The sequence below is a fragment of the Enhydra lutris genome, unplaced genomic scaffold, assembly GCF_002288905.1.
Source record: "Enhydra lutris kenyoni isolate GAN:26980312 unplaced genomic scaffold, ASM228890v2 scaffoldscaffold123, whole genome shotgun sequence".
NCBI lineage: Eukaryota > Metazoa > Chordata > Mammalia > Carnivora > Mustelidae > Enhydra > Enhydra lutris.
The window spans coordinates 367,487-380,461 of NW_019154207.1; the positions used below are offsets into that span (position 1 = coordinate 367,487).

The 12,975-nt window shown below is 43.0% G+C and overlaps 2 protein-coding genes and 1 pseudogene across 2 annotated transcripts in view; all 3 read right to left on the minus strand.

The window, feature by feature from the left end:
* Positions 1-189: 189 nt before the first annotated feature.
* LOC111139895 lies at positions 190-2,604 on the minus strand (annotated as a pseudogene).
* Positions 2,605-3,189: 585 nt separating this feature from the next.
* The window catches only part of LOC111139896 (nuclear RNA export factor 2-like), a 121,717-nt gene continuing 111,931 nt past the window's right edge, over positions 3,190-12,975 (minus strand). Inside the window, 7 exon segments of the mRNA XM_022492322.1 lie at positions 3,190-3,376; positions 3,907-3,979; positions 4,756-4,801; positions 4,902-5,006; positions 5,106-5,172; positions 5,293-5,397; positions 5,545-5,620. Coding sequence (XP_022348030.1) covers positions 3,190-3,376; positions 3,907-3,979; positions 4,756-4,801; positions 4,902-5,006; positions 5,106-5,172; positions 5,293-5,397; positions 5,545-5,620 — 659 coding nt within the window.
* LOC111139886 (nuclear RNA export factor 5-like) lies at positions 5,688-10,382 on the minus strand. Its single transcript, XM_022492309.1, is given in 10 exon segments — positions 5,688-5,747; positions 7,755-7,859; positions 7,989-8,124; positions 8,242-8,324; positions 8,460-8,515; positions 8,518-8,530; positions 8,650-8,730; positions 8,837-8,947; positions 9,055-9,150; positions 10,362-10,382. Coding segments are annotated over 10 exon segments (762 nt in total).

Here is a 12,975-nt window from a genome sequence, read left to right on the forward strand (position 1 = left end):
TCTCCTCCAGTCCTACCTTTCAGAAAGTGGTTGATTTTCTGTTTCTAGAATTGCTGTTCTTCTTCTCTTCGATCTCCCATTGGATTTGTAGGTGTTTGCAATCTTTAGATAAGCTATCTAGCTGATCTCCCGATACCTGAAGTAGTCTCAGCCTGCTACTTCTCAGCCATCTTTACTCCCTCAGGCTATGTCTTTCTTGTACATGTAAACTCTTTTGGAACAGCTGGAGTTAAAGATGAGCAGGAGTTTGGTTTTGAGAGACAGAGTTTCAGGCATCAGCCACAGATGCCTCTGCCCTATTTCACTACATGTTCTTTTCTGATAAACAGATTCAGTGGTTGAGTGTTAATTACTGTGGTTGAAAGAAATGACCTGCTCACAACCATCCACCCTCCTTCTCCCTCAATGTGAATCTCACAACAGCAAATGCTGTAGACAGGAAGGTTGTCTGTGTTTCTTTTCACCAGGGAAATTACTTTGGTGACCTGGTGAATGGCATGGGCAAGATAGCCCACGTTGTCCAAGGTGACCCCTGCCACAGAGATGTGGCCATCCTTTGTCATGTAGGTGGAGAACTCCTTGGTCAGCCTCTCCACCTGTTTAGGCTTTAGTCCTGTGAAACGAAACATGCCAATCTGGTCAGTGATGTGCTGGCAGAAGTGGAGGAAGCCCTCCTTCTTGAGGCTGGAGACCAGCTGAGTCCACATGCTAGTGATGTGGTGGCCCATGCCTGTTACTTCCTGCAACCATTGTTTTCACATGTCAGGGCTGGTCAGAATGATCAATGCAATCCAAATCCCACTGACTGGAGGGTTGGGATACATGGGAGAGGCAAGATCTTCAACTGTGACTCCACTCTTTTGGCTTCATCAGTATCTTTACAGACCACAGTGAAGGTTCCCACATGCTCACTGTATAAGCCTGTGTTCTTTGCATAGGATTGGCAGAGACAAACATTAATTCCCTGTTCAATGAAGATGAAGTGGCATGTATCCCAGGCATCCTTGTTGCCATCACCACTGGCAAAGCCTTGGTAGGCCATGCCAAAGAATACAAAGATATTGTTTTTCTTCACCACAGTTGCTATTTCCTTCCATTGCTCAGGGTGAAAGTCCATTCCTGTGGGATTATGGGCACAGACATGCAGAAGAACATTTTGCTGTAGCATTTTTTAAATGTCCTCTAGAGTGCTTATGAAGTCACAGCTGCACGTCTTGGGGTCTTAGTATCAATAACCATGCAACTGCATGCCAGCGTCCCTGAAGATAGGTGTATGATTTCCCTAGGATGGTTTGGGCAGAAAGACATCTCGGCTGAACTTAAAAAACCTTGCAGTAAATCGTCTCTAATTCTCAAGGTCCTGGTTCCAGAAATGGCCTGCTTAGTGACATACTGGCTACTTTTCAAGACTTCATTGTTCTCATCCAGGGCTAGTTCTACAAATGCCTTGCAAAATTCAGCAACTCCCATGATGGGCAGGTATTCTTTGTCTACATTTTTTTGCAGCAATTTTGATCTTTGCCTTCTGGATAATAGGGAGCACATAAGGCTTTCCATATCATCTGGGTAGGCACCATATTCCAATTTTTATTTATTTATTTTTATTTATTTATTTATTTATTTATTTTGCTGTTGGTGTCTCTCTTAAAGGCTTCTGTAACTCCCAGAATGGGCTCTGGGGGCCCCATCTCCACATGCCCACATGGATCCAGCAGGATCTGGCTCTGGTAGGAGTCATAGCAGTGAGGCCTGGGTGGAAAATGGTGGCAACACAAGACAGGATGCAGCTGGAGTGCAGGAGGGCTGTGATGGGTGGTGAGAAAGCAGAGGGTAGCTACAGGAAGGAGCAGCAGGCACAGACATCTTTCAAAAGATTTTTATAGTAATTTATGTTTGTATATGGTGTGAGATAGGGGTACACACTGATTCTTTTGTGAGTGGAGGTCCAGTTGTTCCTTAGCTAGTTGTTGAAAAGACTATTCTTTACACTGAATGTTTTTAGCACTCTGGTTGAAAATAAATTGTCCATAAAGGTGAGGGTGTGTGTGTGTGTGTGTGTGTGCGTGTGTGTGTGTGCGTGTGAACTTTAATTCTATTAATTAATCTATATGATATCTTTAAGTCAGTTCCATGTAGTATTGATAACTTTAGCTTAGTAGTAAGTTTTTTATGGAATTATGAGTCTTCCACCTTTGTTCTTCAAGAACATTTTATCTATTCGGGGTCCATTGCATTTTCATATGAATTTTAGGATTAACTCATCAATTTCTAAAAGAAACAAGCTGGGATTTTGATATGGATTGCGCTGAATCTGTATATTATTTTGGGGTATATTGCCATCTTAACAATATTAAGTCTTCTGATTCAGGGGCATGGGATTCTTTCTACTTATTTAGGCCTCTTAAAATTTACTTCAACAATGTTTTGCAGATTTTGGAGTACACATTTTATATTTCTTTTGTTAAATTTGATTCCTAAGTATGTTATTTAATTTTTTTATTGAAGTATTATTGATGCACAATGTTATAGTAGTTTCAGGTGTACAACATAGTGCTTTGACAAGTCTATACATTATACTATACTCACCATAACTGTAGCTACCATCTGTCCCTATACAATGCTATTATAATACATTGACCATATTTCCTATGCTGTACCTTTTAGCCCTGTGACTTATTCATTCCACAGTGGGAAGCCTGCACCTCCCACTCCCCTTCACCCATTTTGACCACCTCCCCTCCCTCCTCCCTTCTGGTAACCATCCATTTGTTCTCTGTATTTATGGGTCTGTTTCCTAAGTATGTTATTTTTTAACATTATTATAAATGGAATTATTTACTTAATTTCGTTTTCTGGCAGTTCATTACTAGTGTATGGTATTAAAATTTATTTGTGTATATTGATTTTGTATCCATTAACAATGTTGAATTTGTTTATTAATTCTAATAGTTTTTTCGTAGTTTCCTTAGGATTTTATATATACATGCTCATGTCATCTGAACATTATATTGTTTTAAAATTATTTACATATATCACAATAAATTAATATATATTTTTCATGAGCTTACTTTTTTGGAAGCACAACATCCAAATAGTTATTTTGTACAAATTAACTATAAGTTCCTATTATTAATTCCTTCACTCCTTCATTCCTCCCAGCTCTCTCCTATCCCTAGAGAATCTAAAGACTCACTTCTGAGACCACTGGAGGTTTGTCCTAGACTAAGCAGAGAAAGCCTGCATCATTTCCTGCTGTTTCTGGGAGAAGATAGGCATGCAGCTTGCAGAGGGTGAGGGAACTGGAATGGAGATGGCATTCTGAGTTTCTTTGGTCCTGGCATTCCCCACAATCAGTTCATCATTCACAATGCATAGACTAGAGAAAAGTTGAACCCTTAGATAACTGGAGAAATGGACAACCCTACCCCCAACAACCCTCTTGCTCCCATTGCCACTCAGCAAGCAGATTCCTTTCATATCCCTGCTGTGCCTGATCTCTGGATTCCTTGGCTGGTACCTCTGGCCCGCCCACAGAGATAATTTTTGGAGGGATTGTCTACCAGCTTCACTAGATTTATAGATTTAATTCTAATGTATTTACCTTTTACAGAGACACAAGGAATGGATACTTCAATCCTCATTTTCAAAGTAAGACAGTGAGTCACTGAGGTATTATAATTTGACCAAGGTCACTCAGCTAGCTAGTGAGTGTTGAGGTCAAGAAAAGAATCTGGTGTTCTGACTCCCGAGTCCACACTCTTAACCACGATCCTAGACCTCTCCTTAGGTCTACCTGTTGGCTTTCCACTGAGGAAACTTCTAGGCTGTACCACTAGATTCCTACAACATTGTCCTCAGACTGGGATGGGTGTTTGTTCCATGTTGTACATACAACACAGCACTTACCTGGAATTGCTATCAGAAGTCAAGATGAAGGTCAGGGTGAAAGCATGGACAGAACCTTGAGAATTTCTTTCTACTTCAATGAGAACAAACAGCAATATCCCCTTAGAGTTGTATATATTTTTCACACAAGCAGTATTCCCCTTTCAGGGGCTTACTTGATAGTCTTGCAGTACCCTGATGGGAGCCAGACAGGGACAGTTTTTCACTGGAGATAGGAGGGTGTTTCAAGGACTGAGAGGGTAACAGTAGGGATAATCAACTCCCAGGGGTAGGACCCCCAACATGTATCAGATCCTTTGACAAATTCATGTTCACTTCATTCATTTTTTAAAGCAGCCCAAGATAAGCGTATTACTAGCCTGTTTTGCAAGTGAGGAAACTGAAAGATTAGATAATCAGCTCAAGGTCACCAAGTAAGGAACTGAGATGAGAGCTATAAAATGCCACAGACTGTGCCTCTAACATGTGAGCTGTGTTGAGTCAGAAAGGCATGGATGTGTGTCAGACCAGGATAGTCTGGGGGCAAGGTGGGGATGGGAGAACACAAAGGAATAAAAAGGGAAGGGAAAAGATTGGAAGGGAAGGAGAGGGGAGGGGAGGGGAGGGGAGAGAAGTGGAGGGAAGGGGAAGGAAGGGAAGGGGAGGGGAGAAGGGGAGGGGAGAGGAGAAGGGGAGGGAAGGGGAGGGAAGGGAAGGGAAAGAAAGGGAAGAGAAAGGAAAGGGAGAGGAGGGGAAGGGAGGGGAGGGGAGGGGAAGGAGTAACTTGGAAAGCTGGGAAAATTGGGAGGTAGTCCAGCCAGGGGAAGGATATAGTGAGATATCTGGGGAGGGGACTCTATAGATCCGTACCTTCCTTAAAAACCCCATTGACATAAAAACAGAGCATTGTTTCCCGAAAGGCAAGAACAGTTACTAAGGCTCTCGGTATCCTTCTGAACCTCTTACCCATTCTGAATTTCTTGGTCTGCCCAAGGGAGGAAACACCTGTTCACCATCTGGATGCTCAGGTCTACCACATAGGAGTTAAGGCCATGCTGAGTTTTAGGCAACATATTGAGGGAGTCAACAATGTCATACTTTGCATGTTTTAGCAGCTGAACCTGCAGGTTTGTGGGGGAAACAGAAAGAAACCTCAGGCCCTTGGCCCCTGTGTATGTTCTCTTCATGCCCCTTTTTCCATGCTGATCTTCTTGCTTTTAACATTTACCAGGGTTCTTGACCTTCTTAATATCCCTGCTGTCCTTGAAGTATTCTTCCAAGATGTTTCTAGGGGAAAAAAGAGGAAAGGGAGGTGGTGGTTAGGCAGTGTAGATGTTTCCAGAAGCTGATCTGTGTTTGCTGGGGAGACACATGGCCCAGGAACAGAATCTGAGCTCTGATACTCACAAGGTTGCATATTCAAGGTTGAAGGAAATGGTCAGGGAAAAGCACCCCTCATTGTGGTAAGCACTGAGAAGATCCTATCAGTCTCCTGAGTCATAGATCAAGTAACACATGAAGAGGAACAAAGATAGTAAATAGGCTATCTCTGTAGTTTGGGCCCCCATGGGGACTTGAAAGCTCCCCTCAACCCATGAGCAGAGCTATGCTTGGGTGGACCATTCCAGCCCTGTTGCGCCTTATGGTCCCAAGGGTACTTACTGAAGCAGGAATTGAAGGATTAAATTCTTAAGAATCTCAGATCCTTTATAGCTTTCCTGGAATCAAAAGACACCTTGAAACTATGTGGTAGACAAAGACTCCCTTGCAACATCCCAAATCATGCTTGGTTCATCCTCACCTTACAGGGCATTGGAGGTTTCAATGAAAATCACAGTTCTTGTTGGTAACACCTGGCCATCCTGAAGAAGGGAAGAGGAAATCAGAAGTGGAGACCACGGAGGTTGCAATTGGTGAAAAAGGGCATGTATAGGCACAGGGGGGAAAAGAGCCAGAGGTCATGGGTGAAATGGCTCCCAAAATTCTATCAGCAAGACTACAGTAGGAGTCTTCAACATACGATCCTGTAAATCTCCATTATTATATGCAACTTTAGGTAAATAGGTAAATGACTCTGTGTGTGTGTGTGTGTGTGTGTGTGTGTGTGTGTGTGTGTGTACATTTTCCAGGAAGAACAGTCATGCTCTTGTCAGGATTCTATATACCTCAATGGGCTAAGGGTCAGATAAAAAAATATAACCTGTATAAGTCCCCAAAAGCTTCAGGGCTGGTGTGGAGGTCATCAATGTTAATAGGAGGAGACAATGATGAATGTAGGCACCTACAAGACATAACAATGTGGAGAAGCAATCCTTGATGGCACTGTTCAAGACCAAAAATAGAAAGAAATAAATTGCAGTTTAGGTTGTAAAGGTTCTCCGTCTTTCCTTCTTCCTGGGTAATTCTCACCTAGACTGCCCTGACTCCCTTCTTCAGTGCTACCAGAATCCCAGGCTCCAGGGCTGCCTTCCCCTCCCCATCTCCCTTCCTTCCTCCAAGTATCCACTAAAGGCTCCAGAAAGAAAAGGGAATGGGGTGGAAAACTTGTGCTCTGCTACCTCCTAGGGGTGCAGCATTCTGCAGGACCATGATACCCCCCAGGGATGGCCCAGAATATTGGGGCAGGGAGGTAAGTGAGGCAAGACCTAAGAGGCAGGGAGGGAGAGGGATGTGGATGAAGACAGAAGAGGGAGTGAAGGTAAGAGGGGAGATGTAAGAGAGACATAGGGAGCAGAGACGAAGGAAGAGAAAACAAAGCAAATGGAAGGGAAAGAAGCTCTACCCTGGTGGTGGGAGTCAGGGAAGAAGAGAGAAGGAGAAAACGGCTCCCTGGCTGCAGCCCTTTCCTTCATCTGCCCTGGTTGGCCCTGGCACACAAGGAAGGAATGGAAAACATGTAGTGTTGGGCTGGGGGTCTACTGGTGCTAGCTGAAACTTTGTCACCTGTGTGAGCTCAGTCTGAGATGGGGATGGGGAACATGGCAGCCGTGGGAGCAGGAGACCTTCCCCAGGAGTAGAGGATGAAGCCCCAGGTCAGAATGGAGCTGAGGGTGTGGGGAACCCTCTTATGATCACCACCTTCCCTCCTGATGGCCCCAATGCACCTGTGCTTCTCTCAGTCAGTTCCTAGCCTGAAGGATTATTGTCATGTCAGGCTGCCCAAGGCTTCTCTGAAGGACCAGTCAGGATGATGTGATATGTGGAGGGAAGAGAGGAAGAAGTGCATCTGAGAGGCCTGTCCTCTCTCCTCAAGGACCTCTGCCCTCTACCTTCCATTACTGCTTCAGAAAGCCCTCTGCCCACTGGCAGTCACCCATTTCTGGCTCCCCGATTCAGGCAACCCTGGTTTCTCCCAAGGAAGGCCCAGTTCCTAACATTGGGCCAGAGGAACAGGACCTTGAGGAAGAGCCTCCCCACCCACCCCCAGAACCTTGGCCCTCAGCATGGGGCAGGCAGCCTAGAATTAGAGAGGGGACCCATTTGTTTCTCCTCTTGGGGTGAGGAGGGAAGCCCCATCTCAACAGGGAGTAGGAAGGCCTGTCTCAGCATGAGGCCATGGGCTGGAGGACCCTTGTCATTTCAGGTATTTGCATCTGGCTCAAGATGATCACTTCTGGTCCTGGAGAGGAGGATCCGTGCTTCCTGGAGCATTCTCATGGGAAGAAATGCTAGAGACAGTTGGGTGCAGAGTGGGGAAACAGCCCAGATCAGAAGAACAAGTGAGCAGGTCATTGGAAGGAAAAGACCTCTAAGCACAGGTAAGGGACACAGAGAGAGGAGAGAGGGGACCCCCTCCTAGAGGGGGTAATTCAGGCTCCCAAGTTACAAAGTTCCCCAGGAGGGGTGACAGAAGTTACTACAGACATTACACAGGTGGACTGGTTTGGGAAGATGCCACACAGAGGGTTCTCTTTTAGCCACAGCTCTTCAAGCTTCAGCCCTTTCATCTTGCCTAACTCCCAGACTGATGGTACCTGAAAAATATGAGAAAGAAACTAGAAAAATGTCCCATGAATAGACACCTGGGCCCTCCTTCTGCTCTGGTATCTTCTCCTGACTCCTCTCATCACTGATGAGCACTACCACCCACTGTCAACCCCAACTTTAATCTGGTTCTCTCTTCCCAACTCATTTTTGGAGAGGTTCAGGATATTTACTGTGGGGACTATCTGTAGAATGTCAGACAAGCCATCCAGCTGGTAAAGTTTGTTCTTGCACAAGTTCAAGGACAAAAGTTTTTGGGGAAGAACTTAGAGTGACAGTTACTATCCATGGCCTCAGAGACAAATCTTCCCTCTACACCCTGTGTTCCACCCTGTACCATAATACCAGCAGTGGACATAAGGCTTCACCTTGGGAAAATTCCCTTTGACTATCTGCAGGGTGGCAGCCATGTAGTTTCTTCAATTCAGGATTATATCTATATCATGGTCCATCAACTTTTCAAAAAGATGAGAGGAGGCATCAGAAGACTGAGAGGGATACAGGGCCAGCACCAACCTTTCCCTCATTACCATTCTTCAGTCTCCCTTCCAGGCAGACCCCTAGAATAGCAGTTATTTGCCATCAGTTGCACCTGGGTCAAAGTGGAGTTTATGGAGGTCAAGAGCTTTATGGGAGATATACAGCATTTGCTCATGGTCAGCTGCAGAGAAACACAGTGAGAGCCACTGTGAGTCTGTCATGGTGATAGGGAAATTGGGAGCTGGGGGAAGAAGAGGTAGGTCTGGGTATGGCATACAATGGACCTTGAGTCTTCATTACCTTTAGCTGCTCCATTTCTTCTGGCTCCAATTTATTCTGTATAGAGTAGGGTACAGCAGAGGGATTGACATGCATAGATAGCTATAAGAAGGAGAGGTGGGGTAAGCACTAAAAACTCTCATTTTAAGATGACTGGCCACTGGCCTGTCTTTCTGCACTGGAACTGGGCATGGGTAATATCCTCAACACATACCTTTTGATTTTTCTCATCACAAATCTTGTAGTTGGTATCATTCAATGCAGAGGCAGCACTAACATCCTGAATAAAGAACTGGGCTTGGTCTTTAAAGTAATGGAACTACAGGGATTGAAGGCAACATCAAGTGTCAGAGGTCAGTGGCCCCTGCTGAGCTATCTCCCCCTCTTCCCTGTGCCCACTCATCTGGCTTCACCATCCTCTCTGACATTGACCATGGTAAAGGGGACACTGCAATGGCTTTGGATTGAATTTATTAGCCATTTCTTGTTATACTTTATTCCATACGAAATCAAAGGATGAATCTAAGGGAAAGAAGGGAGACAACACGGCATTAAGACTGTAGAATAGACCCAAATTGGTGTTCTATTCCAACCTTCCACTGAGCTTTAAAAGGTTTCCAATGTCGGGACTATTGACATGATTTTAACTTTTTCTTTTACCAGACATGGATTTTTCTAATTTTCCATTCTCCCTATTTGAATATTTAACTCCCAATAATCAAATTTAGATATTTAGAATGATTTTCCTTTAATAAGGTTCCAGGAAATCCTATGTATTGAAAACCCTACGTGTTCCTCTGACAAGGAATTTGGAGAGTATATACCTCCTCACTCAGCTTGAGCCAAACTGTGGCATCTGGTGAGGAGTTGCTCCGTATCCTTGGCAGTAGTTTCCCCTTTGCCTTTAGTCAACTTCCTGTGACCTCCCTTCAGTCAACCTGTTCCTTCTGAATTGTTTGTGTGAACATACCCTTAGATGATCAAAGATGTTAACTCCTTTTGTCCTCAACAAAGTTCCTAGCATCTCTATATAAGACCAACACAACTCCCGTTGATCTGCCTCTCCTGCGCATTCCCTATTTTTTGGTCAGGATACTTACTGTGATCCTGAACCAGCCCCCTGAGCTTCCATCCTGTGTGTTCTCCATATCCCTCTCTTGAAATGTTCTGTCTTGGAATTCATTATGCCATTTCACACTGCTTTGTTGGATTGGAAAGTAGAGAGAGTGTTGTGGAGAAATTGTTGGTAGAAGGGAGTGTCCATAAATATATAGAAATGCTACAAAACTTTCTATATACTCTCACCTCAATAATGCCAGGCCTACAATTAGAATTGCTCAGTTGTTATTCCAGTTCTATCACTTTTCACTTTCAGTGAGAGAAGAAAAATACTATGGAGAACAAAAATATTTCAGAGTCACAGGGGGTGATTGTTGTAAATTAGGCTGCCTGATCACTTACTATCTTATTTGGGAATCTTATTGGGGACACCTCATTGCCATCTTTCCATTGTCCTCCTGAAGATGGGAAGGATGAAGCTCATATCCACATGTTCATAATGAAGATTCCCTTTGCCAAAATTACCCTGGGAAGAATCTTTGCCTTTATTTTTTTAAGGAGAGCTACCATCATTTTTATTTTAAATAAAAATAAATTTAAAATGAAATTAATTTCAAAATTAAGAAAAAAAACATACAAATTTGAAGACACATCAGTGGTCTCATACTATATACCTCATCTTGGTCTAACAGCATGGTAGGGCAAGTGAAGTGTTAACCTACCTGGATAGAATAATCATACAAACCCCACAAAGCAAATTTCTCTACCTGTCTAGATATGGGAGCTTTATTGACAGATGGCATAATCAGGGAGGAAATCATGAAGTAGAAGGTAACTATGTAGAACCATTTAGAAAATAGAGTGGTATTCATAAAGAACAGAAGTATGAACATTCATGAGTTATACACTAGAAAGGCATCTGAATCTTGCCTTCTTTCAGACCTCTTTAATCTAACAACTTCACCACAACCTGGAAGGCAACCTCTCTCTCACCTCCCAAGTCCAATAAACTATGAAGCTGATTTCATTAACATCAGCAAGCTGTACTTTCTTTTTTAGTATAGTACAAGCTTTAATGTCAGGTGAGACTGATGTAACAGCCTTCTAAACTGTCCCCTCTCCTTCTAATCTTGCTCTCAACAATATTCTGAAGTATCCGGAATGAGTTTTCTTTTGTTCAGCCTGACATGTTGTGGGGAATTGGCTACAAGCTGTCACGGTCCTTGCAGTCAAGGGAGTTTTGCCAAGGACTATCTCCCTCAATCCCAGCAGTTCACTCACTATTTGATTAGGCTTACATAAGCACTCTGGGTCAAGCTGACATGGTCCTTGAGATCCTCTGTAAATATGCTTAAGTAAACTCATTTTTTTTTAAGCAAGGCCATGAGGTGTGAATTGTGGTCCTCTGACCTTGAACTCCTTGATAAACATTCTTGTTATTGAACTATAAAATAAAGTCTCTCATGTATGTTGGCGCTCCACTGGGTCATCAGCCCATGGAGACCTCCCAATCCGAGCTTTCTGACTCTTGTTTTTCTTAACTTCCCACTATTCTCTCTTGGTCTTCCCTGGGACTTCTCGTGCTGGTCCACGACAAAATGTCCTTCAGCTCAGGAGACCATTATTTCTAACTTCCAGGGTTTTTTTTTTTTAATTTTTTTAAAATTTGACAGAGAGATCACAAGTAGGCAGAGAGGCAGGCAGAGAGAGAGAGGAGGAAGCAGGCTCACCCCTGAGCAGAGAGCCTGATGCGGGGCCCGATCCCAGGACCCTGGGCCCACGATCTGAGCTGAAGGCAGAGGCCTTAACCCACTGAGTCACACAGGTGCCCCTAACCTCTAGGTTTTAAAACAAGGATCTGAACAATGAACTGGAATGATAGATGTCAACTACAATTTCCAAGTGTTTACTTTTCTGTTTGCTTTCTGTTGTTGATATATAGTTTGATTCCATATAGTCAGAGAACATACTCTTTATCTCAGTTCTTTTACATTTGTTGAGGTTTGTTTAATGGCCCAGAAGATGGTCTATCTTGATGAAGTTGCATGGGAACTTGAAAAAATGTATACTCTGTTGTTGTTGGGCAGAGTATTCTGGTATATGTCATGTAGATTATGCTACTGTATTGATTGCATTATTCAGCTCTTCAATATTGCTGATGATTTTTTCTCTAGTAATTCTATTACTTCCTGAAAACAGGTGTTGAGACCCCAACAATAAGTGTGGATATGGTCATTTCTCCTTCCAACCTCATCAGTTTTTACTTCATGTACTTTGAGATTCAGTTGTTTTGATGTGTACACATTAAAGATTGTTTGGTCTTGCTGATGGATTTATCCTTCTACCATTTTGTAATATCCTCTATGCCTCTAATTTTCTTTGTTCCAAAGTCTACTTTATCAGATATCATGGCCTTGGGTATGGATATAAACTTTTTTTTTACTTTAGAAATAAATTTTAATGGAATTCAAATTTACAGGATCCCAAACATGTGTTGTTGTTGTTTTTTTTAATATTTCACACTATTCACTCCTTCAGTTTTTCTTTTTTGGACCCCACACTTGCCACCACAACATATCTAATTCATTATGTGACAAGATTTGGAAATTTTTTTCTGGAATCTACAGAAATAAGATTGTTGCAATTATCTCTCCCAAAGTAGGGTCACTAGGGGTATCTATATTTTACTATTCAGAGGAATTCAGCTGAAACAATGTACCAGTTGGTAGTAATACTAGTGGTTTGGGGGGAGGGAGGATTAAGCAATTAGATGGTTAGGAACCAGATTTTCTTGGGTTTTAACATTTAAGTTTCTCTAAGTTTGTGTGTTGCACATTGTATATTAATTACTCCACATTGTCTCAGAGCATGCTTATGAGTAAAGATCTATTCATTCCTGGTCACTCCATGATGCACTAATTATGAACAGGCCTTGGATTAACTCCTTTGGGAAGTGGTTACTTTCACAGTGTGACCCGCTGTCAGAAAAGTCCTGTTACTCGCAACTTCTGATATTTTCGTTGTATGGCACATGGAAGTGAAATTAAAGTATTTCAACCAGAAATTCCATGTGCTTAGTGTCCAAAACTTGGAATTAGCCTCGAGTACTCTCTTTCTCTCATACCTCACACCAAACATCAAAAAATTCTCTTGGCTTGCCCTCAAAATATGTCCAGTCTAGTTACTTCTTACCCCCTCTATCACTACTAACCTGGTTGTTACCAACATCAGTCTTCTGTATTATATTGCCTTCCAACTGGTCCCTCTGTTTTCACCCATGCTCCCTCA